At 36.4% G+C, this 27,560-nt stretch overlaps 1 protein-coding gene across 1 annotated transcript in view; it reads right to left on the minus strand.

Annotated features, from left to right (window-relative positions):
• Positions 1-27,560, minus strand: part of PARG (poly(ADP-ribose) glycohydrolase) — a 68,786-nt gene that overhangs the window by 24,471 nt on the left and 16,755 nt on the right. The window contains exons 8-11 of the mRNA XM_074154552.1: positions 14,995-15,087; positions 12,753-12,910; positions 2,788-2,871; positions 251-307 (exon numbers count right to left, since the gene is read on the minus strand). Of these exons, the coding sequence (XP_074010653.1) occupies positions 251-307; positions 2,788-2,871; positions 12,753-12,910; positions 14,995-15,087 (392 nt within the window). The remainder of the gene's footprint in view (positions 1-250; positions 308-2,787; positions 2,872-12,752; positions 12,911-14,994; positions 15,088-27,560) is intronic.

The raw sequence follows: 27,560 nt of genomic DNA on the forward strand, positions 1-27,560 counted from the left end.
AAGACATGTTACTGATTTAGAAATTCACTTAAGACTTGTTGGCTTCACAGGCAAACAAACATACTCGAAAACTCAGGGCACTTGAACTACTTGTGGCATTCACCCATTTCCCTCAGTACTTCTCTCCATAGCAATTCATACCAAACATTGTTTTCTGTAGTACTTCCACGCCTGGATCAATTCCATAAGAATGGGATTAAGTTATCACTGTTTTAAGAAATTTCTTAGATTAACAGAATGTTTAACTTACCTTTCCCAGTCTGGAAACTCCTGGAGATACTGTCTTGTGAACGTCACCAAGCCGTAGGTTCTACAGGTAAACCAACCCCAGAGGAAAAAAGGATTAACTGCTGGAGCTTTAGTCCTTAAATTATTTTAAGTGGTAAACTTTTAAAATTGCAAACAAACATCATGGCAGAAACACAAGAGCTTAACTTTCCTCAAGAGCAGCTTTGAATCTTCCCCTGACAGCCCATGCTCAGATTGGAAACAAGTAACATGGAAACCAAAATATTCACATCTCCCTTTGAAGTTTGAATAATTTTCTTCTCCCAGATCAAGGAAAAGCTATTTCTTAAGTGATTTTTCACTTAAACTGTAAACACTACTAGAAAGACTCAATAGTTGAAGTTAAAGTAAAATGTGCTGCCGCTTAGAAAAAAAGAAGCTGTGACCCTTTAGAGGTGACTGCTGTTCACTGTGAACAGGCAACATACAGAGTACTCAACCCACGGATGGATGAAGCAGCAGCTCCTATTTCCAAGAAAGCCCTACTGTGTCAATAAAGATGCAGTGTCAGTGGATTCCGGATCAAGCTGTTTTCAGCCCTGCCAGGATGCTAGTGAAATTCACTGTATTTTAACTGAGAAAAAGACTCCTGCCCTCAACAGAAAAAGAAGAGCCATTACTTGTTGCAGGAAGGATGCGTTATAATTTCTCCTTATTTTACTCAAAAAAGTTCAGTTTTGCAACAGAAAGATAATATCAAACTTTTATTAGGTGATGTCATCCTAATAAAAACTTGATTTGAGACTCATTTCTTTGCTTCAGTAAGTCTACTGTGCTGGCTTGTGAAAAATATTCAGAACGGTATGTAAAGCACAAACATTTTTCCAAAAGCCTTAAATAATCCTATGGTTTTCTCCAACATTATAGGGGGCTTAGGGGAAAAAAAAAAAAAAGCAAGCGTTGCTTGCTCTTAAAAAAAAAAAGGTGCACAGCTTTCAGTACTTTTCCACAAGGGAACTCTGGTATCAGGTGATATTTTACAAGTTAAGCATTCAACTTCTGAGACAAAGTCTTCAGTTGATACAGTCTCCACTGTGTTCTTTTGCACAGAATTGAGTTATCATTTACAATAAAAAGAGTTACAAAATTATTACAGTAATTTGTAGAGGTAAGTTACCTCAATCTTACTAATTCCTCGGACAAAAAAGAACAAGAAATTGGATCTTTTAAAGGCACAATAAGAATTTTTAATTCGAGAAAAGAGCACTCAAGAATCTCATTAAATATTTAAAATTATAACATTAAGAAATCTAATACGATACTTCCATAAAGTTTGTTGCCAACACATTTCATATGCAGAGAGGGTCAGAGACAGCTGCATGAATTTAGGATTTGGTTTGCATGAAAACATTATTACTCAAGTACAAAAAAAGAAAAAAAGCTAGTGCACTATATCTCTTCTCAGTCCCACACATAGATCACAATTAACTTTCTACCTCAGAGATTTAGTTCTACTGACATTGCTGAAAGTTTGATAGCTGAAACAGGATGTAGCTGCATTTAATTTCTGGCGAATTAAAATGATGAACTGAAGATGGACTGAACCAAGTAAAGGGACTTTTATATTTAATAGCTTAAAGCTGTCTTTCTTCTAAAACAATCCCTTCTGAGAGAATAAGAAGCGAATAGTGAAATACTGACATGTAAAGAAAAAAATACTATAATAAGGATATTGCTGCAGATATGATGGATGCAACTGCAGCAAAGTCTCTTTTTCCTCCAAAATACAATACATAAGCTCTGATACAGTTCTCACAAAAATAAATCTGTTTTTGAAAGCTTATGAATATATTCAAATTCACGGTAACAACAGAAGATCTGACTATACACACTAAGGAAAATATTGCACTAACTTCTAAAAGAGTTGGGGATATCTCATGTCTTGCTATCACTTCTTTTATTATAACTGGGCAAACTTCACAACAGCTTTGCTTTGGAAGAATAGAAGGGAAAAACCTGGAACACCAACACAAGCAGGGGAAAATCCGTCAGAACTACAAACGTTATAATCAAAGGCCTAGATGTGCATCCTGCGGCAAATCTGAAGCTTGCTTCAGAATCTTTAAGCCTGTGATTTTACTTACTACTTATGACGCTGAATTCCCTCTACGTTCTCACTCTGATGCAGTGCAGCAAGTAGTTGCATATATTACAAACATTATATATATAGAGGTATATTATATATACCCATATACAAATTTATACACACACACTTGATATATATCAAGAGAGGGTGTGTGTGAAAATATCTCTCTATATTTTACACATCCCCCCATATGTATCTCTCAGAAAAAAGAAAACAGAATAAGCTTCGTGCAAAAATTTTAATAGCATGCATCATCTATATGAGAAGTGACATTAATATGAGTATCAGTGTACTTAGCAAGCTGGCTTTTGTTACACACTTCCATCATAATGCTGCATAGCTATATCTAAATTTAATGGAATAAAATTTTTCATGTATCTGTTCTGTAGCTCAAAAAAAAAAGAATAAAGGATATACTTTTTTCTGTGACTCTCCTAAAATAGCAGAAAAGGGTCTTAAGTTTCTCAGGCTTCCTTGGTGACCGTCCTTCAAATAATCTGAAAAAAATAGAAATAAAAGCAATTAATTGGATTTCAGGGATATAGTGCATAGTAATTAGGCTACTTACTAACTGTGATTTGATTTTTTTAAACTATTATGCACATATTTTGATCAGCCTTGTATTTAAATACTCTACTGGGGAAAGAGCTCTCTAGACAGTCCCTCTAACATGGGTCAAGTTCGTCCACTTTCCAAGTTTCTGATGAAGATGCTAAGAGAATGCCTATCTTTCTCATATTGTTTTTGTAATATCAAAAAGTATAATTTCAATATGAACATGCAGGAAAGGTACTATTTTTATTTGCAACAGACTGGCTTGGATTAAAATAAGCGATTGAGGGGTGAAAACATATATACTGAGGACTCCCAAGATCCAAATGTCTTACCCCACTTTCAGCTCAGTGAGTCGCAGGACAGAATATAATGCAACCATATTGCTTTCAAGAGCTGCAGCGCACTAGCAGCATTTCTAAAGAAAAGAACCTGCCCCCAACAGAAATGGCTTCATCCACTGGGCTACTACCGGCATTTTAAAATTCATTTGTAAAAACCAAAGCATTAAACAGAAGCATCCTATTTTTAGCCATTAAGTGGATGTATTCTTTTAAGGTTAGCTGAAATACTTTTACTGCATCATCTGTCTTCCAGCAACTTGAACACACATTACTTAATTTCACTGCCAACAAAGTGACAAGGCATTGTTATTGGCAACACATAATGGAATTTATCTGGAAGGAAGAATAGCGGTGACTTCAGAAAAAATATCCTTTGAGTAGGAAGTCCACTAAAAGATGCCTGATACAGTGAAAGCCCCGAGGATGTAAGATTCCCCCCAATAAACAGTCTAAGTGAAGGAATGACACAACATTATTCATTTGTTTCGATGTACTGGAATGACAACCTGCCTTTAAATCCAGAACGCTGTCAGGTGAATTTAGCTTTCAGTAGTGAAGTGAACTAGATTTTTTCAGTATTTAAAAATTCTTATGAAGTATACATGCTGAAGAGATCACTTTCATCCAAAGTCTATATTAAGTCGCACAAGCTAATTTTAAAAAGGTTATAAAAGTTTTCGTAAAAGTTTTATTTCTGAAGCAAGTATCTCTATTTTGAAGAACAAAGCAAGATGAAAGCATCAATAAGGTATTAAATAAAATACTTCAAACTCTGAGACGCAGATCCTATTACAATAAGCCACCCAAAAATATAAGTGAAACCCACATAACCAATTTCCTGACAGAAGAACCCAAGTCCAAAACCCATTATTTCCAACTAAAGAACTCATCCAAATGAATTGCACTGTAAATCAAATGCAAAGTGCTGCAAGCCCACTTTCAGTCCAAGTAATTGAAGTATTACCGGCCATGCACATGTAAGCTGGTTTGCTTTGTACAAGATGTTCCCACTGCCATACGCCCAACTCCAATTTAGCAGACACAGGAGCAAAGGAGGAGCTTGATCACCAAACACAGCTGCACATTGATCCCTGGCTCACCGCCTTCCAAGCCAGAGCAGCACCAATGTTAATCAAATAATAGACCTCTACAGAGATACATTTAAGTATTTGAGGAATCAAGGTCAGAGGTGTAAAAACATAAGTAGATGTGTGAACAATGTCGTAAACACAAAGTAGGTTGTTAAAGTCATTGCGGCTAATTGAAAACTCTTTCCTAGAGAATATTCAGAGACTTAATTCAATCCTAGATATGAGAAATAAAATATTAAAAATAATAAGAACTGATATTGGTAAAAAAAAAATATATTAAAAATTACTTAACTGTCAGTAAACATATACTTAAGTTAGAAGGCAACAGTTTATACTATTTCAATAATTATTACAAAAACACATTGTGCCTTTTTTTGCATTATTGTTATCCTAAAGTTTTAGCGTGGAAAAAAAGCATTTTAAAAGTGTAATCAGTATTCTGGTTTTTGCAGTTTCATTGACTGCAAACTCAAAATTGTCATATTTTCAGCCAAGATTTCAGAAGCTGGAGCCAAAAGCTCTAAAGAACCTGCTCCTAAGTGCTGAGGAAAGCAGCAAATGGGCAAGGTACTTCAAAGGGTGAATTTCCAATGACGCAACAACATGATTTAATAACATTAAGATCTACACAAAAGGGACCTTGACATGCGTACAGTGTACTCGGGACAAGTTGAATCAGCTTTAGTAAACAGTTCCAAAATACACTGTTTCCGATTAAGGTATAATTAAAATACAAAAATACAGTAGTTTACTTGTAAAATTTAATTTCCAAGGAGCTAAATTGATCCTTTGATGTTACCTGAAGAACTGGGTCCGGTAATTTTTACAAGCAGAAGGAACCATTACAATCGTGTGGTTTAACGTACCAGTTAAGTAATTTCATATCAGTATTTCCATCCCCAGCCTGTATCTTCCCATCCCCAGGCTGGGCTTCCTTTGAATGTTTCTTTTCAAAGAGTACAATCATGTCTTTACATTGAAATTGGAACCTACCATCAGACTCAGAAAGCTGTCCACGCTGTAATAAAATGCAAAAAATTTGCAGTAAGGATAATACTTCAAATGCTTCCCATTCATAAATCCACGGGATTTCATACATGCTGTTTGCAAAATTGTGGATACACAATTTGATACTTCTGGGGGGGGGGGGGGGGGAGGGAATAAAACAAAGTTCTCCCTTTTTCAAAAACAGGATCATATTTGTAATGAATATTTTTTTAAGCTTTAATTTGCAATGCCAATCAGAGCTGATCAAAACACTTCGTTTAAGTAAGGGTTCTGTCACAATATTATTTGACATTTGTGTTCAATTGTGCTCAAGGTAACTTTAGTTACATGCGTATTAAGGACTACCTATAGATATCAGCATATCTGATGTCTAGGAAATCTGTATGCATGAATGTGCACAGATAGAGAGAATTCCATCATGTAAATATTGGAATGTGTATATAATTATGTGTGCTCATCACATGATTGCACAGGATAGGAATGTCTTTCTCTCTTTCAATATATAAACGTAATTCAGCCCATCATATAGGAATAACTGGAATTATATTAATTACCTGTATCCTTTGCCTGAAGTATTTTTTGAGAAAGCTGTCTCAGTTGATTGTGTATTAGGTGGGGTGTCCATCCGCCCCACCCCAAAATATTTATCTGCCTTTTAAACCAGAGTGCGACATTGCTACAGCTTCGTGTCAGTGAAAAAAAAAAGGTAGTTCCAGTCAGTTACTGGTCAAGGACTTTTCATGAAGAATGGAGCTGCAAGAAGTCTTTCGCTGCTGCCATTCACATTCCCCTTACCAAGAGAAATGAATTACACAATGTTTCATTCCTGCCTACATGCCTGTCTTTTGTGAATAGCGATATCCCAGACCCACTCTGGTCTCCAAAGCACCCCAGGGGGTGCACAAGACAATCCACTAGGATGTAGAAAGAAAATATATTTGTACAATTCCTAGATTAAAAAATATTTTAAAAATAGTGTTCATTTCATCTTTATCTCATCCTTTTTAAATTTTTTTTTTGTGCATGCTTCAGAATGTAATATATTAGTGCAGTAGCACATGTATATAATTTATAAGTAAACAAATATGCATATATTAGGGTGCATACTCAAAAACTTTTTAGTGATAGGTATGTGCAATCAAAAAAGTTTGGGGACCACTGCATTAGACAGCTTTAAATACTCAAACATTAACTACATAATGTAAGATAAGGAAACTTTAGCAAATTTAAAATGGGAAATTCTTATATCCACTATAAAATATAAACCCTCTCTAGAAAGTCCTGCAGCCATTGAAAATATTTTAAGGGAGAACTAAAAGTAAAGGTACTCAGAATATCAAAACTTCAATTTGTGAAATTTGGACTTTAAGTAAATCAAAAGCAGAATAATCCAGATGAAAAATTCCTCCCAGAGAGATGAAAGGCAGACAAATGAACCAGTCCTCTGACAGCGCAAAAGGAAACACCACTGTTCAGATCTTGCACTTCCCAACAAGAAAAGGTATCCCAACCTTACACAACTTGGGTACAGCAACCTCAGTTCTGCTTTTCTGGTGCCTAGCGTATGTCTCTTCCACTTACTGAATTCCATCTTTCTCTATTAAAACCGCCTTCCTTTTCTCTGTTTATACAGGAAGTAATTTAGAGCTTTTGAATTCCCTTGGCATCAAGTAGGAGAAAAACAATACATTCAATAACCTCACAGACAATTTCTTATTTACTGTTGTGTGTCATAGGTAAGAGCTGTCATCATCCCAAAGTTAAATTTAAGAACATCATTCTATTCAACACTCTTATGTTTAATTAAAACTTCATCTTTAGATTAAGTTCTGACTTTTATGTTTATATAAACATAACATTGAGTAACGTAATTTTGTTGGGAATCTAGATGCAAAAACTATCTTTCTGTCTCAGATACTCATATACCCACATCTCTACTCTCCGGGATTTTCATTTTGTACTTTTGTTTATTGTGGCAAGTAACTTGGAGCATTATAAACCTGTTTTAAGTAAAAGTTTTGGTGATTTAGGAGTCTTCAAATACATCAGATTGATACTTGACTTTGATAAGATGCTAACTTCCAAGTACTCAGCAGGAAGGAACAGCAGGATAAAATGTTTTATCCTGAGGTTCTAAAACAAAAGGAAGTCCACAGCATGGTAAAACTAAGTTCTGGACTAAATTACTATATTTACAAAGCTAACAAAAAAAAATATTCAGATTGAGTGCTGGTTTTGTCACTACAGCAAAGTAATTACGCCAGACTTGTTAAGAATGGCATGCTTTTAAAGTTGTCTATTTAAAGAGTATTTCGTCATTTACCACAAATGTTGATTTTAGGTTTTTCAGAAAATTATACTCTACTTAAAGTATTCCACCCAAGGCTAATTAGAACACAGACTTAAGGCAGGCATAACAGAATCAGCTTTGTAGGATCAGCGTCTGTAAACTCAGAAAACCTAGAACCACTTTTCAGAGGAGCAATGCATCCCTCAGCCCAAACCAAGTTCTCTCAAAGTCACTACATAATTTATTCCCCAGAGCATACTCATTACTGTTGCAAAATTGATGTTGTTTATGAAGAGACAATTGCATTATTGGTAAATTAGATTTCAATTCTCCTGCATAAATGTACTATACAGTTTGCCCATTTCCTTTCATATATTATACATTCCATAAAAGACAAATTCTTAACTACTGTTTTTTTTCCCCTCATTTCCAATCACTTAAAATTACTTTAAACGTTTGTTTGGTAAAGATGAAGAAATTCGGTCCTAGTGGAATACTGGTGGTTTCAGACCAGAGCATCCACCAATGTGTGTGCCAAAAGACATATCAGGCTTATGTCATTAGGCATCCTATCTTCAATTATGAATTCAACCTCAACTGCTTTGATGGGAACTATTATGGATGCATAGTATCTCCAGTTTAACTACCGTAATTTTTTGAAAAAGGAAAACAGAGGAATAATTGTAACTTGACACAACAGATAAGAACGGCTCTGTAGCAGGTCAAAGACACAGCAAAAGCAAAGTGGGTTCTTGACAAACCTGTCTCCTTTTCAGTCACCCAGAACACTGACTCAAGATTGCAGAAGTTTTTTTCCTTACACTTTGACTTTATATATAATCAAAGCAGGTAGTTTCCTAAATCACCAAATTCTACAGTGTTAAGACACAGGTCCAATAACTTGGTCAACGGGGGGAAGAAAAACCTCCACAGTGCAAAGTCTTGTATGACAGTGGACGGCATCAGTTTCAGCATCTTATAAAAAACAAATGCAAGAAAGCACAGTTCAACCTTATCTTTAATATATTTCAAGAGGAATATATTTTTTATGAAAGTACTATGCTAAACAACAAGTTATTCACAAAGAAAATTAATTATGAGCATCACCATAAGAAACTACTTTAAACTGTGCAACCATCATCATAATTGTAGGCATGATCTCAGAAGGGTCAATACAATTCATGCTCTACATTCAGCAGCATTCAACTTCCATGAAAAATTTATCAGTAAGACGAATAAAATGGCAAATGTAATTATTTTTTGTTTTGTGATGGGATATTTTTGCACAAAGCTGTCCAATCTATTTCAGTCTTATATTATTATAGAAGTACTTTTAAACAGACGTCTTTAAAAAGACCTCTTTAAATTTAGCTTGGTATTTTGAACAGAAGCAGTATTTTATGCTATTGAGTATGATCTAATATTTGGCCACTGAACGGATGTCGTTCTATCTAGCAGAATTCATAAATATTAAAGCTTTCAAAGGTAAACTATGAATTCCATTTTATTAACTACGTCTGAAATGAATTATGTTACTAATGACTTAAGAATCGTAACAGGCACATCCTTGCCAAGTACAAAAGGGAAGAATTCAATTAAATTACTGAGTATTTCCTTATACACAGGTGACTTTCAGTCTGATTGATGAGCAGTCAAAACAGACAGTGTCACAACATACTATTAAATTAAGTGCTTCAGCGTCAAAAGAGGAATGCTCACTTTTCTCCTCTCATCTGGCAAGACCAGCAGGCAGGAGAGGAGAGGTAAAGCACAGTTTACTTATGGTAATACTAACACGTACAACAGCCTCCCTTCCAATCAGTTGCAGTTATTAGCACACACACCAGCATTCAAACAACTTGCCATCCTCACTGTAGTAACAGTGCCAAGCAATGGTGTGCCAGAAAACACTTAACAGAGGGAGGAGAAGAGAGAGTAAATTCTCAGTATCTTTCACTGACCATCTCCTTTCTTGTCAAATAGATTTGTACTTTGGGTGGAGTAGGGATGGAAGTCACAATATGCTAGTTAATACCACATAAAAACCTAATGCAGGGAGAAGACGGAACATGACAGCATTTAAGTGTAGAAACCATAACTATTTAATAGTGTACAAAAAGGTGCTATTGTTTAAGTCTGCATGAAGTGAATTGATAAATGACTGCTGTGTAAAACTGAAAACAAAAAAAGTGTTACAAACTGTGTTTGTAACTTCAGAGACAAATTTTGCTTTTCAGTTTCAAAGAGTTGAGGGGTGGAAACCTTTTGCATGAAGGTAGAAAGGGCATGCAGAGCGGAATCAAGGAACACCACATATGCTAAAGAAAAAAGCAATCCTCAAGTGCTAGCATCAACTCAGGAATTTTGCTTCATTAGAGAACCTTGGCACATTATTTTTTTGTACCCAAGTCATTCATTCACAGTCGTGGAGCAGATGAATTATGCTGAGGAAAGAACTAAGTCTGGAAAAAGCTGCAGACTATAATACTCTGTGGAGAAAGGGTTGCTGCATGGAACAATCTGTTATGCCCATCCCTAAGCAGACAGAGCAAAGCAGCAGCCTCCAAAACCTTTACATCAAAACATTGCTATAGAGAGGAAAAAAAAAGTCACAAACATTTTGACTTCAGTCATTGCGTACTGCCTTTTGACTATATCCAGCTTCACGAAAGGCTTTTTTGTAAAAACTGAAAATACACACTGTAATGGACCAAACCTCGTCATCTTTACAAGTCTCAAACAATAGCTGAAAACATGACATTTTATTCTCCATCCTTGCTACTAGAGAACTGACTTTTCTGGGCGAGAAAATACAGGGTTGACAGGAGGAAAAAGAAATAGGATAATATCCATTCCTCCTCCTCCTCACTTTAGATTTCAAGAGAGTCATATTATATAGAGCAGTACGATAGAAAACTGTAAATTCTTGTAGTACTCTTTCCACCACTCACTCTCTTCAATCTTTTTTTGCTCTTATCCTGTCAGTCCCCCTCTCACTAACATATTCCCTACTCCTCTGTCACATCTCGTATTCGACTACACTCATCTGCTCGTTATCAAATGCAAAATACACGAAGGGGGGCAACAAATGGTTAAGTTAAAAAAAAGGACTGAAAAAAAAGAAAACTGTAATTATATAAAAATCACATAACTTGGCAAACACTGAGGAAAAGCCACTTTGAACCCCCAAGAACCACAGGACATCAGCTTCCCTTCTTTTCTGCAGTTTGGCAACAATATTCTCGCACTTACATGAATAAAAATGGCTTTCGACCCTATGTGACTAAAAGCTGAGCATTACCTCATCCATAACGCAAGAGGAAGGCCTGAAGGTTGTCTGCGGTGTTACCCCTTTTAAATAACATTGCTGGAACTTACAATGAGTGATAGCACTAGGAAGCCAAGTCAGAAAACAAAGGAGGACTGACTGGAACAGGGCAGAAAATCCTGAATAGTTAATATTTTATACTGGTAATTCTTTATGTCTATGGCAGGAAACTGTTTACCTAATAACCTGCCACAGCTTTTTTATTTAAAAGTAGTTCAAAACATTATGCCCAAGTTAACCACTAGTATTACACTGTACTACTGTGACTTTACATTGCTGAGCAATGTTCATAGGAGAGAATATGATTTTACTCCAGTGACTTAACAACATTTTATTCTGTAGTTAGTAAGAAGTTAACTGCTTGTTTTAGAACATGCTTAAGTTACAACACAAACTGGTATCTTAAAGTCCTTTAAAAAACCAATAAAATTCAGCTAGAAGTGCATAGCTGGTGCAGTCAAACAGAACTCTTTCCAGAACTGTCCTCTTCAACTGCTCTGACCATAAATCTTTTTTGACACGTGGATGGTATTTTTCGTTTATTTGTTCTTATGAACTGATGATGGAAAAATATGCTGAATCGTATGGCACATTAAAGCCTACTCACAATTCTCTTCCGTAACCCACTCCACTGTTGGAATAAACACCAAGAGAGTGGCCCTGGTCTCTCTTCCGAAACACACAGTGCAGAGAGACCTGTGCTAGCCCATAAAGGCAGCAACCACTAAACCCATTATTCATACATAAGCAGGTCTGACAATTCATGCTGGGAAGTTCTAGCCTAAAAGAGCTCTTATGACACATGTACCCAGGTGTGCTGGATCACAGGTAACAACAGTATTTTTATATTTCATCTTAATTTTCAGAGTATATACACAACATGTTAACTGTAAGGAGTAAGAAAAAACTCTAGATCAATAATCTGTCCAAGCTCCAGCCTAATAAACTTAAGGTTGATCTACACAGACTTGTATGGAAGGGCCCAGGAGATGACAAACTCATTTCTAATCTACAAGTCCATGTGAACCATAATACTCTGCAGCAGGAAACGTCTCCTTCCTCTTCCCCCATATAAAACTGAAATAAGTATATTTAAAAAATAAAAGATGTGAAGAAAAATTTCTCATCAAATCTGTCTGTAAACTAGTGTTGAGGGAAAAACAACAAGCGTTTGTTTAGAAACCACAGTATCTTTAATTAAATTCTTATTGTGGTCTTGAAACCTTTTTATGCTAACTTGTAGCAAAAAGGACAGGTTTAATTTAACATGCAGCTCTACAACTGCCTTAAAATGATAAGAGATTGTATGGATGCTGAAGAATCAATTGATCTGACAATGTGCAGATCAGCACTGCTGACACAAAGGAGACAACAGAAGCATGGCTACGGAAACACTAGCCTTTAATTTAAACACATATAGAACACTTGAACTACAACTGAAATATACCATTCGCAGACTAATGGCTTATGAAGGGGCAGGGAATTTCATCAGCCTAATTATGCCAGAGCAAGATCGTGTTCGTGTGTGCGCATGCATGAAAAAAAGAAAAATTTGGAATATTGAACATATCTTCCTGTGCACAAGATCCTTTCTTACACAGTTGCGTAGTTTTCTTGTCCCTTAGAGGTACACAGAAAAGACAGAAAGCAAACTACTGAAATTGGTGACAGAAACATGAAAGAAACAATGAGTTTCTCCCCTAAATGACAACAATAGCATTTTCATCGAAGCGTTATCAGCTTCAGTTACTCCAGAGTGCCATACCTGTTGAAGTTAATGTCCGGATAACTAGAATACTCAGACTTCATCTTCGCATTGCGACGTGGAAAAGTACAGAAGAAAGCATTGGCTAGAAAACTAGCAATCTGTTCCTGTGACATTGTGATGGAGTGGTTCATCTTTTGTTTCAGTAGAGGTATTGGCTACCAACAAAAGAAGTGAGGGGGAGGGAGGGGCAGGAGAGAAGGGAGGGAAGGAGAGAAAAAAAATAATTAGCTTACCCGTTTTAAAAGAAAAAATAGGAGCACAATATTACATTTATTAAATTAGAGCAAGAGTAATTTAGGCCACTGGTGAACCCTTTAATCAGGAGCACCATTAAAGTCAAGAACAGTTTATTCAAGACAATTCGGAAAAAGCTTGCTTGACAAACTGCAGATTTGTAATCAATAATAAAAAGAAAGACCAAGAAAACACAACTTATTAAACAAACCTGTGAGGAATGGAAAGGGGGAAAAAATAGATGGGATGTGGCAAGTCCTGGGCAATCTTAAAAACTGAAGTAAAAACCCACTTTCAAGAGCTGTATAGTTAAGAACCCTTAAGGAATGCTTTCATCTACAATAACAGCGCTTTATAGTTTAGAAAGAGATATGAAGAGATCATCACTTTATGACTTGCTTTGATTATTTTTCCATCCTGCTTGAAGAAATAACACTGACAATTTTAGCAGAAAGTGCATGAGCATCCATTCTTTTATAATAAAAATGAACAAAAAGCTCAGCTTCACTTTGGTGTTTTATTTTACTTTAGTCAGGGTTTCTTTAATATAAAAAGAAACAAAGGGGAACAAAAAAAAAAACACCTGTGTTAAACATTTTATCAGGTTTTAGCCTCCCAATTTGAAGGAGGAGGATTTATTTGTTTTTCTTAATTATGTGATAATACAAAGGGGAAGAGGGGATCATTCTGACTGCTAAGGAGTCCAGTAACAGTTATGATAAACCCACTTAACAGGAGAAAGAGAACAGAGTTTTCACCTCTTCTTCCAATATTCTCAGCCATCATCATTGGCCTAGCTCCAGGAGAGCTGAGCAGCTACATTTTAATTCTTTTAGTTGTGAATATAGAAATTGCTGCTAATTTAGCCTGCTGAACACACAGCCCTATTTACTCCACAAAACAAACAAGTCTTCCTTCATTCTTATAACTACTACATTCACTGAATTTTATTCTGTCTTCTGGCTATTTAATTAACAAGCTATATTATGATGGCTGAAGTCACACAGCTTGGGGGAGTGAGGGGAGCCTGAGAAGCTCTAAGTTCTACAAGCCTATTAAAAATAGTGTATTTGGACAGTGTTTTATTGGAACAAATTTAGCTTTATGCCTAACCAATAGAATGAGTCTGACAAAGTTCTTCACAATTTACACTGCCTAACAGTACATCATCTCTATAAAAGGCATTACTGTATGAACTTCCTAGTCTTGTGCTTGACTTAGCGTTCAGAAATCTCCTAGTGTTCTCAAAAGCTTCCCCCATCAAGTGACTACTAAAAAAAAAAATTTAAGAAACATTCATACTGTTTGAAATTTTATATCTACTGTAGGAGCCCTGTGGCACAACAAAGTAGGGAGAGATTTTCCCTGCTCCTGTCCAACAAAATCAATTTAGAAAATTGTAACAAAGAAGCTTACAAATTAAGAGTCATTACGCTGGTAGCGTGTTACCTATCATACAGCCTCACTTCCTTGATCAGTCCTATTCACTTTTATCAGCTTTACTACCTACAGAACTGATTCCCATAACAATAATAAAGAATTAGTTAAGGTTTGTATGCGCGCAAGTATTGCAATGCAATATACTCCCAAGTAAACAAAGACTTTATGAAAATACTAATTATAGGATTAAAAGATTTCTAAAATCAAAAACTAGATGTTGTAAGATTACTGAAGTATTTCAGTTTATAAGTTTGATTTTCAAACCTGAAAGGTTTCATGGTCATTTCATTTAAGAAAAGCAAGAAGCAACTCCAGCATATAAAAAGGAAAGCGTTACTGAAGTTCAGACTAAAAATATGCCAGCGAAACATATTTTTTTACATTCTCTTATATCATTACAGATGTGCATTGTCTGTTCTGCTCCCTAGGCCTCAGTTACATTCAACACAAAACCTATACCTTTTATTAAGAACTTAACACGATCCCTATTTTGACCTTAGCCATTAGTTACAGTTTGCAGAGAAGCAGTTTGCCACAAAGTACTTTGCCGGCTGTGTTTACTTACCTGGGTGCAGATACTAGGGAGACAGAGCGCCAGCTTGACCATATCAGGAAGAATGGACTGGAACAAATGTTGAGCCTCTGCATCTTCAAGAACCTGGTAAAAAGAAAGAAAAAAGACAGGTGATTTACCTCAGAAAAAATAACTTTAAGAAAAGTTTGTGAAAACAGGACCCATCCAAAAGAAATGAGAGAAAAATAATAAGTCCTATTAGCTTCATGCAAATCTGCAGCATTTTTCATGGTAGTACCTCACTGCATTTCACCTTGCAATAATCCACTCATTGAAATAACTGCAACTTTTGAGAGTTGTTTCTGTAAGAAAATATGTCACCAAATGCCCTATAAAGGAATCCTGAATAAGTTATCATTTTGATTCTTTCCAGAGCAATGAACTGAATTTTCAACTAGTAACAATTACTACCTAACCACAAAACTACCGGAATGATTTACCTAACTTTCATATTCAGGTCATCGTCTGAGACAAGTACCTGTGACATTCTCCCATGAAGGACACAAGAAATGCACTGCTGGGTCAGATCAGTGGTCCTCAGCAGCAGCCACAGGAAATGCTATGTAAGAAGCACACACGGGCCTGGGCACTTTCTGCTGTCCGTCCCCACCATGTTCCCTCAAAAACTACAGCCTTTGGATTACACACACTAATGGATGCAGCCTTCCTGGTCCCACGTGCTGAAGTTATCGTCTTTTCAGTCTCTTCCTGCAAGACAGCTGATCCTATGACTATTTTAGCTGCCCTTCTCTACCTGCTCTAACATTCTTCCTGAGAAGGAGAGCCCAGAGTTGACAACATTCCAAAAAATTGGCACACCAATGTTTCACAAGGCTTCCCAAAGCTTTTATACTCAAGACCAAGTCACATCAAAGCCTTCTTGTCCTGTTCTCCATTCCCTTCCTGACACTGTCTGGCCCACTGTGGACATGTTGGGCTGCCAAAGCCTATTAAGTTAATGTATTCAGAGAAAGTCCGGGATCCCTCTTCTAAGTTGCAACTGCCAGTTCTGAGCTCAACACCATGTACCCGGGCTTCAGATGAACCCTCCCACATGCCCATTCATGTATTATACACTTATTTTTAAAGATGCAAAAGGGTCTTTTATGGCAGGCAATGCTCTTCTAAGAAAAGCTAGGATAGGCACATGAATGGGAGGCTGTGAAAAGAAAAGCAACACTAAGCAGTGCAGTTGCAATATGCAAAATGGCACAAAAGCATGCCATCTCCGTAGAAGTCTCATGTCCTGCCACATGAATTGGCTGAAGTAAGATCGAGAAAAGCACATTCTCCATCTTGCTGTGCAGTGGTGCAGCTTTTCCCCTGATATAAGGATCCAGGTAGCAGCTGTGACTGGCTGCTAGATCCGCATGCTGCGTTTAAGGCAAAAACCAGACACAAGAGAACACGTAACTCACACTGCAGCTGGGGAACAGAAGACGAAGGTATCAGTTCAACTTTCTGCCTCCCTCTTTCCGCAACATCCAGGGAACCTTTATCTATACCTACCTTCTTCCAGTTTCTAGATTAAAATCATTAAAATTCTGAAACTGTGGCTTTAAAACTACCAAATATTATTTTTCAAGTAAAACTGTTAGAAAATAATTGGATTTACTATCAATTTCACACAAAAACAATAGCAGGCAATGGATAAAACAGCATCAAGGTATTATCAACTTTAGCCTCTGCAACACTTAAAACTAATTGTGAAATCACACAAAGTGATCTTTTTAGTCATATAAAAGCTTTGTAATTCACACTTCAATTGGAAGTTTCACACAGACTTCAGAATGTAAAAAGATACTGGCAATTTTCTTTAGAAGAGGAAAATATGGTGCCTCTGATTCAAAGCATACTGTTCCCCATAAATGCCAAGCTGAAAATATTGTTTGAAGGCTAACAAGTTCTGTTCTTCCAAGATCATTAAAATAACTATAGAAGTATCTCTGCTCTATTCCCTCCCATTCCAAGTCATATAAAAGGGTAAGAGTACTCAGGAAGTTAAAAAAACAAAACCACAAACAAATCCTCAGAGGACAAACAACTCATGGTAGGGAAGGTGGGAAAATAAAACAAATCCCAATACCTACAGAATTAGTTGCCATGCATTATGTGTGCTGCTCATGGAGACATACAAACAAGGTTTTAATTTAAAGTTTTAAATTGAAACAAGAACCTACAAAGAACAGCAAACCTAGGAAACACAAAAATAATTTGATATAATAGAGGAGGAATCCAAGTAATATACAAATTGTTACTGAAAGTCAAACTTTTTTTTTTTTTTAAGGTTAAGAAAAGAACAAGATACCTCTCTCTGCTGTTGTTGGCTGCATATGCACCTACATATTTACACAGTATACACAGTATAAGTTAGATATTGAAAATCATGACCTAACCTTTAACATCGTCTGCTCTAGCAGAAAACTTTGCTCTTATGCACAATGTTTTTAAGTGCCATAAAATTACAAAATGAGCATTTAAAGGCTGGAATTCAGATCTCAATACATAAAGTGAATATGTAAGTTAAATCTATTCAAAAGATGACATTTAACCTCAGATGTCTACCAGGCTGTCAAATTCTGATATTCTCTCCCCTTCGGGTAACACTTCCTCTCTTTTAAAGTTGACATATAAATAGTGGCTGCTATGCTTTGCTGGCTGCCACAGACTATACAGTATCACTTATCCGGTGACACATTATGGCACTGGATTTTGTCATAGCTGTCAAGACTTCAACCTTTTCTTTATGCTCCTTTGAAAACAATATAATAATAGCATGAGACAATTTCTTCCCAAAACAGAAGGAGGGCTAGCAATTGCACAGCTCAGCTCTGATATTAAATGTGTAACTACAAAGTTAACTTCTTCAACCCTGAAATTCTACTTTTCCTTCTCCTTAACCTTCCTAATGCTGCACCAGAACACGCTCTCCTCTCTCTGTTATTCCTATGCATGACTTTTACTAAACCTCCACTAATGAAAACCTCAAAATTTGGAGCTGTTAATGACCAGAAGTGTCCTCATAGGACTTCAGACAGGTTACTCTTACATGTAAATGACATAAGGCAGGTCTTTTTTGTGAAAAGCATTGGGTGCCATGAAAACCTTACTACATTTTCACAAGGTAAAATCACTTAAAGGACCCCACAACTTTAAAAAGATGATAATTGTGAGAGTTAAATTCACAGACCTTGCCAAGAAATTCCTAACTGTGCATCATTCTCTAATCAAACCATCAAGCAGCCTAAGCATCCCTGTTTTGAATACTCTGGTATGTAGACAAAGGTCTCTTAGCTATTGCAGGGAAGCTCATCAATAGTTTTCAAGCTCAAACTTAGTTTGTTTCTTCCTGGAAATGTTATAACTTCACAAAATAGCTGCTGTACTGAGTAATTCAAGAACTCTGTTGTTCAACTGCAGGTGCCATTTTATTTTAAAACAAAAAACAAACCCAAACATAAAAACCCATAAAAAAAAAAAAAAACCCAACACCACCTTTCTCCCCAATAAACTTTCTCCCTAAAAATAACACCTTGGGGAGCGATTCAGCCCTGTGCTTCCCATTTATATCTTGAGTCTATCACCCATTATTGAACAGTGGCAATAAGCCAGAAATATACATCTTTTCTTGCTTTATGTTCCTAAAAAAACTAAGTAACTTGAGTCATGGCCACATCTATGTAATCATAACTTTCCCTTTCTGCGCAAGGATTCTTCCTGTACAGGTACCATCCCTCTGAGGTTTCTATGAAAAAGAACACCTGCAAATCCCTGGCTGCTTGGCCCTCATCCTCTTTTAACCACTAAACCAGCATGCCACCACAGCTGCAGCTTTGTAGACCAATCACTGTCACTGCATATTCTCGGCTATGGTCAGTGCAACACCGAGCCCAGCTTTATCTGTGACAACCTTTTCAAACTTTGAAAGCGGCAAGAAAGAACACTCAGTCACGGAAAGTAAAAGGATTCCAAGGACGTGGAATGCTGACACCACAGCTAAATCTGACAGACATCCCACAATGCAAATGCCAACCTGGGAGAAGCTAGCAACAGCACAGAGAATACCTGGTCACGGAACTGAATGAAGATTTATTTGGAAGGAAAGTCTCTTCATGAAGCAGTGACTTGTACTGGTGTAAAATCCAGCATATTTAGAGTCATATTACATATTCTACTTATTTGTTGCTGCTGAAAGAGGGATGTGTCATTCTATTTCTCCAAATGCAAACACCAGTTCCCATGTTCATTTGATAACTTCCTGAGATCCTTCAGCTCATTAACGCTACAGGAAAATAACTTGGGGCATGGGGGCTGTACTCTTCCTCTGCATTAGTAAGTCAAACCAGCCAACCAAACAGTCTCGCATTATTAGATGTTGTGCAGGGTGGGTGGTAGGTTAAACAGAACCAGTCACACCCCTCGTCAAAGGGCTACAAAGGCAGATACCTGTTGCAACTCTTCTCACTGAAAAAACAGTAATACTCTAATTAGTATGAAGCCGTTACAAGCAGCACCTCACTTTGAAGTAAATGTCCTAGCAAAGGAATGCCTGCTTTGGTCCAGTAACGTGCTTTTATCTGTGTGCAATCTGTTTCAGGGCTACAGCTCTGCAAAGATTAAGAAAAAGGATTGGCTTTCCATTGTTAAAAAATATTATTTGTTTTATATGGAATTCTAAACTATGAAATGGTTGTCAATAATTTTTGAGAGAGGAAAATACGTTAAATATCATAGCAATTTTGTTTTTAAACAATTGATCAGTTTCTCCTTTCCTTATTATGCATACATGTCCTTTGCAGCTTCCTTCAGGATTTGAAATGAAAACAAAAATATATTGTTGACTTTATTCGTAGTTCTCCAATCATGCAAAAAATTATTTAGGAATGAAATAAAAGGAGGGGTTATACCCCGAGGGAAAAGTATGTGGAATGAGAGTTGCAAAGCGTGACTTGCCTTTTGCCAAAGAAATCACTTGGTGATTTTATCAGTATTTGCACTGGAGCAACTGATTAAATGAACATGACTTAGGGCTCCAATTCATAAGATGCAAATGGGTCAGCGAGCCGTAGCAGAGGTAAGAGCTCTTAGCCAAACTTGCATCACAATTTTGCAAAATGAACATTTATACTGCAGCAAAGAGGCCTGACTAAACGTCACCATAAGTAATGGCCTCTTGTCACTATAAACCAGTCCTCCAAAACGTAATGAACGAGTATGCCTGACAGTCCTAATAAGAAGGAACTGAGGTAGCATGGGGTGATAGTGATGCTAGAGAGTTTAAATCTAAATCTGACAGCTCATCAAACCAAACAAAGTGCACATACAGGATACAAATTTGGACAGCTCTATCTATCACACGGGAAGGCAGAGCCATCACGCCAACAGGCAACCAGCACGCTAAGGCAGCAATGGCTTAGTGCTTTCCATTTGTTTGGCTTTATTTCCCCATATTAACTTTTGTGGCAGGACAAGAACCAACTGAACCACGTCCTTAGGATGAAGGGGAAAAACAGAGTGCTTCCTTCAGACTTCATGTCTTTTATTTCCTAATTCTAATGGATTTTGACTTTCTGACTTTTCTTTCCCAGCTGCCATAATGCCTCATGCACTTTCCTAAATTACTTTGTTTCAGTTTGAGTTTATAAGTGCCCTGTACCATCAGTTACTATGCTGAACTGTCCTTCCAGTAACAGCTTTCCTAATTATTCTAATACAAGATATCATATGGTTAGAAGTGGCAATAGTCCTAACTAATTAGAGAAACTGCATAACTTCTGTGTATTCTAGTCACAGTATGTTCATTCTGCTGATTTCAGGAACGCTTTTTTCTTTTTCCTCCTTCACTATCTTCAATTTGTCTCAAATAAAAAAATATCTCTATATATTTTTACAGGGCATTAAGATCCATGTGATGAATACTTCCAAGCTGGAAAACTTGGTTGCAAATAGAAGGGTAGCAAGTAAGGGCATATATAGCCTACCTAGACGTAACATCATTATTAAACCTCCTTCAAGTATGCAAATAAAAAAAAAAAAAAACCCCAAAGAAAGATATGTGAACAAAGCGATGCTATTCACATTCTCACAGAGAGAAAGATTTGCTTGGTGCCACATGCAAGGAATACGAAAGTAGAACATGCCATGAAGTCTAAGGCAACTACAGTAAGTACACCTCCAAAAAATGAAAACAAGCTTCCCTAAGTCATACTCTCTACAAAGCCTTTTCTTCTGGACAGGAAGTAGATAAATTCTACTTAAACAGACTGTACCACAACTCTCAGTGTATCTGATACCTAGACAGAGACACTAGGCTGCAGCCTGCTAACTTGTACGCCTATGTAAAACAGACTCTTTGTCATAACGTAAAATACTAAACATATAAGTAAGATTGAAACCTAGAAGAAAAGTGGGGGTCAGGGAGATGGGGGCGCGGACTTTAGTTCCCATTTTATTAAGTTAATGAACTTCCTAAACTGCAGGAGAGAATAAACTCTCATCTGCTTCCTTGAGTTCCCTTACAAAAACTAATTCAGCAGGAAACACACTTAGCTGTCAAATCCATCCCATCTCTCGAGCGCTTGCCTGATTAGAAACCAGAGGAAGGACAAAGTAATCTTTGGAGGGAAGAGGGGGGGGTAAACCATAACACTGGATTATGCGGAGAAGAATCTTATTTAAGAAGAAGAATGCTTCTGACATTTATCAAAACCACAAACTGACACTTCAAAAGAAAAAAGGAAGACAGCTTACATGGCAGAGGTTAATTCATTTTTGTTTAATTTTTTTCCCCTCCCTGAAGGCTCATTCACGTCTTCTGCCAATCCAACCCTGGAATGATCTCTCAGGTGTATCATCCCTAACAATGGCAGCTATGTTCTCAAAGCTTTTCAACATTCTAAATAAAATTTGAGAAAAAAAGAAATATATATTTATATTTCCATCTCCTCGTAATGGCTTTAGAGGCCCAGTTTATACTTCTATTGTACTGGAAATCTAACCACAATCTTCTTCATTACCAATGAGTTAATTTCTCTACAGGCCCCCAATAGCGTCTACCCGCACGTTCTCTCATGAGTAAAAGCATCACAAACATTTCTGAAGCAGAGGCAGAGTCCTGGGAAGCAAAAATCAAACACTGCTTTCTAAATACTTTTGAGTTCCTCTTGGAAAATACAAAGCAGCTGAAAGGACAATGACCTTGTTTCCACAACAGCGCTGTAACACAAGTTAAAAAAAAAAAAAAAAAAAAGTATCTTTCATCTGACTGACAAGCTAAGGGTGAAAACATCCCTTTTCCAGGTTCATTCAAAACTTTTACCTCTCTAAACAGAGTACTTAGAAAAATATGTTTAATGCTGCTATGATTTTAAAAACATCTGGTAAGAACCATAGTGTGGAATCACTCAAAAGCCATCAGATATTTAACTACAAAATTTTTCAACCACTTTTGAAACCAATAGCCTTGGCAATAAAAGCTTCATGAGACAACATAGCTGTTGCCCTTATGAAAGCTTTATTTTCTTTAACATTACCAAAAAAAGTCACACACAAATAGGAGGGGAAAAAGAAGGACCAACTAAAGATACCACAAGAGCCTTTCAACAAATCTATAGGCTATTTTTTGCTTGGTTGTCAGAATTATAGATTCAAATTTACCAATATCTTGAGAAAAATATCTGGTAATTAAGATTATATTGGCCAAATAAGACCCTCAGACGATCTCCGGAGTACACACTCTGCCATCTTTTTTTGGCACCTGCTCTTTAAAGGATGCACGGCAACTAATAACAAACTCTCAAAGGAAGCAATATAAACAAATTCAGTTTTTCAGATGAAAAAGCATGAGAAGAATTGGGAATACAGTTACAATACACTTAATTTACGGCTTCATAGTCATCCTAACAATGGCAATGCCTCTTCATCACTTCCCTACTTGTATGTACATTTTTTTCAGAGTGTTTCTCTTGAAAGCTTTGCTTTGACCATCATCAGGTTTTGGGTTTTTTTATTTTAACTGCACCAGATATTTAAAAAAAAATAAATCTAAAGACACAAAGCAGTTAAGGAAAGCCGCCACAACCAAAAGGAGCTCCTCTTAGTCATTTGGGATATACAGGTGAGCACAGATAAATGAGGATTTACACATAATCCAGTGGAAGCAAAAAAATCTGTTCATCAGGCCCCACTGCCAAAACAAAACAAAAAAAGCAACTATCAGAATATAGCTTTTGAAACCAGCACATTTATATTCACTACATTTTTTTTTTCTTTTCTCTTTTTTAAACATGAATGTTCTCAATATAGTGAAAAACTATGGAAGAGATCCTCAGGATGTATCTTTACATTGTGTCAACACATTAAGTATCTACAAACACTTAAGACACGATGTAGTTAAAACTCTACACCCGGTATGCATAGATATCCCATATCCCTTCCCCGGTCATTTCAAGCCAACAGTCTGATGCAATAGTCATTGCAATGGCGCTTACAAAACACCACTTAAAAAGGTACTCAACTGTTTTGCTGAGAAAGTACAGAAAACAAAGAATAAGCCTGTAATTCAGTACTCGGTGCTATTTCTCCTCTACAATGCTTAGCTTCTCATGTTTTGAATGTGTACAAGATGCATATTCCCCCATCCCAGAAAAGCTCAAATTTTATTCAATACAAACAAATTCCTTTCTGCTACCGTGAAAAGAAAACCCTTCATGGCACGCTCAAAAGACCTTTTCAGTTTAGACTCTAAAAAGGTAATTTGATGTAAAGAAAATTGTTTGAAAACATCTGGACTAAAATGAAATCCAGCAAGGAGCAACGAATAGGCTATTTTCAGCCTTGGGACATTTTGTTTCTTGCTTAAAAGCCTACATTTGCAGTGCTGACATCTCTGTACGAGGCTCACTTCTGTTTGTACTGTCCAGACAATTATAAAAATGATTTATCAAAAACCCAGTCACCAGAACATTTTGGTACTTTAAAATTCCTTCTATTCCAGTATCACTGATTACAGCAATCATTTTTTTCAAGCAGGTCATTCAAACAACAGAACACAGAGGAAAAACTGACATGGTTCATAAGACCTGCTAGGAGACAAGATGGGGGTAAAGCCTTACTAAACATAAAAATCTCCCAAGATATGCACATACTTAACAGTAGCGGGTGTTCTTAAACAGTTTGGTCTTTTTCAAATGAGTGAAAATCCAGAGCTCAACCATAATCCAACTAGACTATAATACAGTTGCATCACCTTCAAATTTTGCATTTATAGTCTTTTTTAGATGAAAAATTTAAATAATGGCAAAAAAAGGGAAGTATAATTTCCAAAATTGTCCAGGTAATTTCCAAAATTTAAGGTTATTAAATTAAGGTTACTAAGGTTAAGACCACACACATTTAAAAGCTGTGTGGTTCTGTGGCTGTTTGAAATTTTGCAATTGAAGTAGAGCATTTCATTGACAGGCCAATTCTTAACTTCATTCAAATCAGCTCAGTGATCTCAAAATACAATCAATTCTTCTTAGAGAGGAAGCAGACACACTGCCAATATTGGCACATCTGATTTTTCTGCTCAGTTCTCAAACATTTAATATGCTTCTTCTTAACTCAATTACTTGCATCTGACATTTTCTGAAAGCATCAGGTTCAGGCAAAATGTGTTCCTATACTACACAGCAACATACATTCAAATGAGAAACTATAGTTCGGCAAAAAATGCAATAAGCATATTCTGTAGATATTATGCCAGGTTTTACTATGTTTACACCACAATTCAGGAATTCAGTAACACACATTTGATAGAAGGAAACTCTTATATTTCACTGACAAACCTATTTATTTTAATTATTCCTAAGTGGAAAGCACTAACAGAAATGAGACTTATTCTAATGTGCTCCACCACTCCTCACTTTAAGAATATTCTCCTATATTCTGGAATCTGTGCAGGACACCTGCTGTAGAAAAAAATAGTGGTATCTTAGAAAGTGTGTGCAGGTATCCATATGAATATTGCTAGGGCAAAATTAAATAGTAAGAATTTGTGCAAATGAAAAATAATTTCTAGTACCATAATTAAATTCCGTTTTTCAAGAAAAGTAAAACAGACTATTTGGAATAGCAAAACATCTGAAATATAGATGTGTGATACTTATGGAAAATAGAAAAGGCTGTATTTATAAATTAGTTTATTTATATATTTATGTTGCATATCAATAAGTTTATGTATTTGTAAACTACATTTATAGAAAATTTTGAAAAAGTATTAAGGGTGTTCTAGAAATTTACAGGTAGACAGTTCTGTGTAAAAGCAGCCAGTAATGAAGTTTCACATCCTGACTGCTCTGGACTTCTAAAAGGATCTAGCATCCAGAAGTATGACCGCCATGCAAGTTTTAATGGAAAGAAGCAGGGAGAAACAGGACTCCTTTTCTAATCCTGCTTCAAAACTAATTACAGCTGTAATTGCAAAGCAAACATTTTTTAATAGCCCATATTCTATATAATGTAAAAGCATAACTAAAGGGTGAAGAAAAATAGCAATATATTCTTTCAGCTTGACAATTGACCTTGTTTTCCTTACTACATAGCTTTTTATTAGATTTTAGGATAAGCTGAGATTTGTACCATAAAAAAAACCTGCTAACAGCCAGTTTTGAGGCTAAAACCAGTGAACTCATGCTTGACTGGAAAAGAAGAAAAAGGAGCACAGATAAAGTGGTCTGGTACATTCTTTTCCTGTGTGCTGAAGGTTCTTCTCTGCAATTAAGTATAGCCAGGAGAAGAGATTGGGCTTTTTAAAGAGCGTTATCATGTTTCTTTCAACCTCAGAGAAAAATCAAAGTGTAAAAGTTATACAGCTTTTTTCATAATAGAAAAGGATTTCCTGAATGCTGAAATTATATAGGAATCAACAGCAAATATACAGATCCCAGTCATCAAATACATTGACTGGCTTCAATCAGCTTTCCCAAAAGACAAAAAGACCACAAGACATCCATAAACAGGCACTGCAGACATACACGTTTTTCCTACTAAAAGCCAAATCTAACAGCTGGAAACCAATTATTTTACATTGGACAATGAGAGAGTGTCTTTGTACAGATACTGATAGCATAATCCCTTTAAGTCTTCTTACTTGCATCAAGCAGACACTGAGGGTTTAAAGTTCTGCAGAACTTTAAACTAGTTCCAGGAATTTTAACGTTCCTGGAAAAATAAATTTTAAAAAATGTAAGTGCCTTCAAGTGAGGTTCATTTAAAATGTCAATTGCCTGTATTATTTTGTCCTCCTAAAGGAGGTTAGCATATAGATCCCCATGCTTTTCTGTCAGCAACATCTCATATTGGTACTACACCACAGCAAGGCCTGCATGACAAGGCCACTTCTTCCTCTCAATTTCAACTCAGAAAAGTCACAAGAACATAAAAAAGGACAAAAGTTCATGAAAGCCCATTAACAAAAGATGCCTAGAAAAGTCTGATGGTAAGAAAAGCAAGTAACAGCAGCACTTCCTCAAACCACTTTACTTGCAGTAATCAGTTTCAGAAATTTCCAGAGTCCACCACAGTATCTGTGTAGATGTCAACAGGATCTTTCTACCAGCAAGTTCTCCAAATCCCTTCAAAATTTGAGGTAAAGCCACAGCATCCTCTACATCCCCTGACGAGGAGTTCCACAGCCTTTTATTCAGTATCTAAATAAGTAATTACTTTTATCTTGTTTTGAAACCCTTACCTGCTAGAAACACTCATCTGGTGTCCCTTAACTGTTGCACTAGAAGAATAAACAGTCATCTTCAGCCTTACGTTCATTTTGGACACCACTGTTATACCCATTCCTCAATTCTCTCTTAATGAAGATGAAAAGATGAAACAGTCCTAGCTTATTTAGACATTCCTTATATGGAAACTATGACATACCTTTACATCATTCCTGACTGCTCTCATTGTATGTTTTCCATTTCACAGACACAAACTTTCCACCAGGATGATCAAGCTCAAAGAGTCCAGACAAACATAAAAGTAATTACGGATACAATGTGAACATCTGCAAGATGCACTGTGATCCATTTTTCCGATGACTCACAGAAGCCCAGAGTCAATCACTGCCTACACCACACAAATTTATCTAAACTCCAATCTTCGGTCTATGCTTCTTAAGAGATCAAACTTAGGTCTAAATTATTTGCAATTTCCGATACATGAATTTTTACCAGAGATTAAAGTTTGCCTTTTAATGACATGCCTAAGTATGGGATTTAATCCTTTTCAACACTGAATAGCATACGGACATCATTTCACAAAGTCACTTTTTAAACACAAATATTTGGGGAATCCTAAATGCTAACAGTCCTGCACACAAAACACAAGTCCCTCTATTTCTGCTTTGCACATACACTTCAGTAAAAGGAAAGAATCAAATTCGGTCACCTGATTTTTAGCTAGTCTCGCTGCTTTTATGTATCAGCAACACCTATAACTTGGATAACTTGCAAATAAGAACCGAAAATCAAGTGAGCGTTATTCCTTTGTTTTCTGACACCAGAATGATATAAATGCTA

This window comes from Numenius arquata, chromosome 10 (assembly GCF_964106895.1).
Source record: "Numenius arquata chromosome 10, bNumArq3.hap1.1, whole genome shotgun sequence".
Lineage (NCBI taxonomy): Eukaryota > Metazoa > Chordata > Aves > Charadriiformes > Scolopacidae > Numenius > Numenius arquata.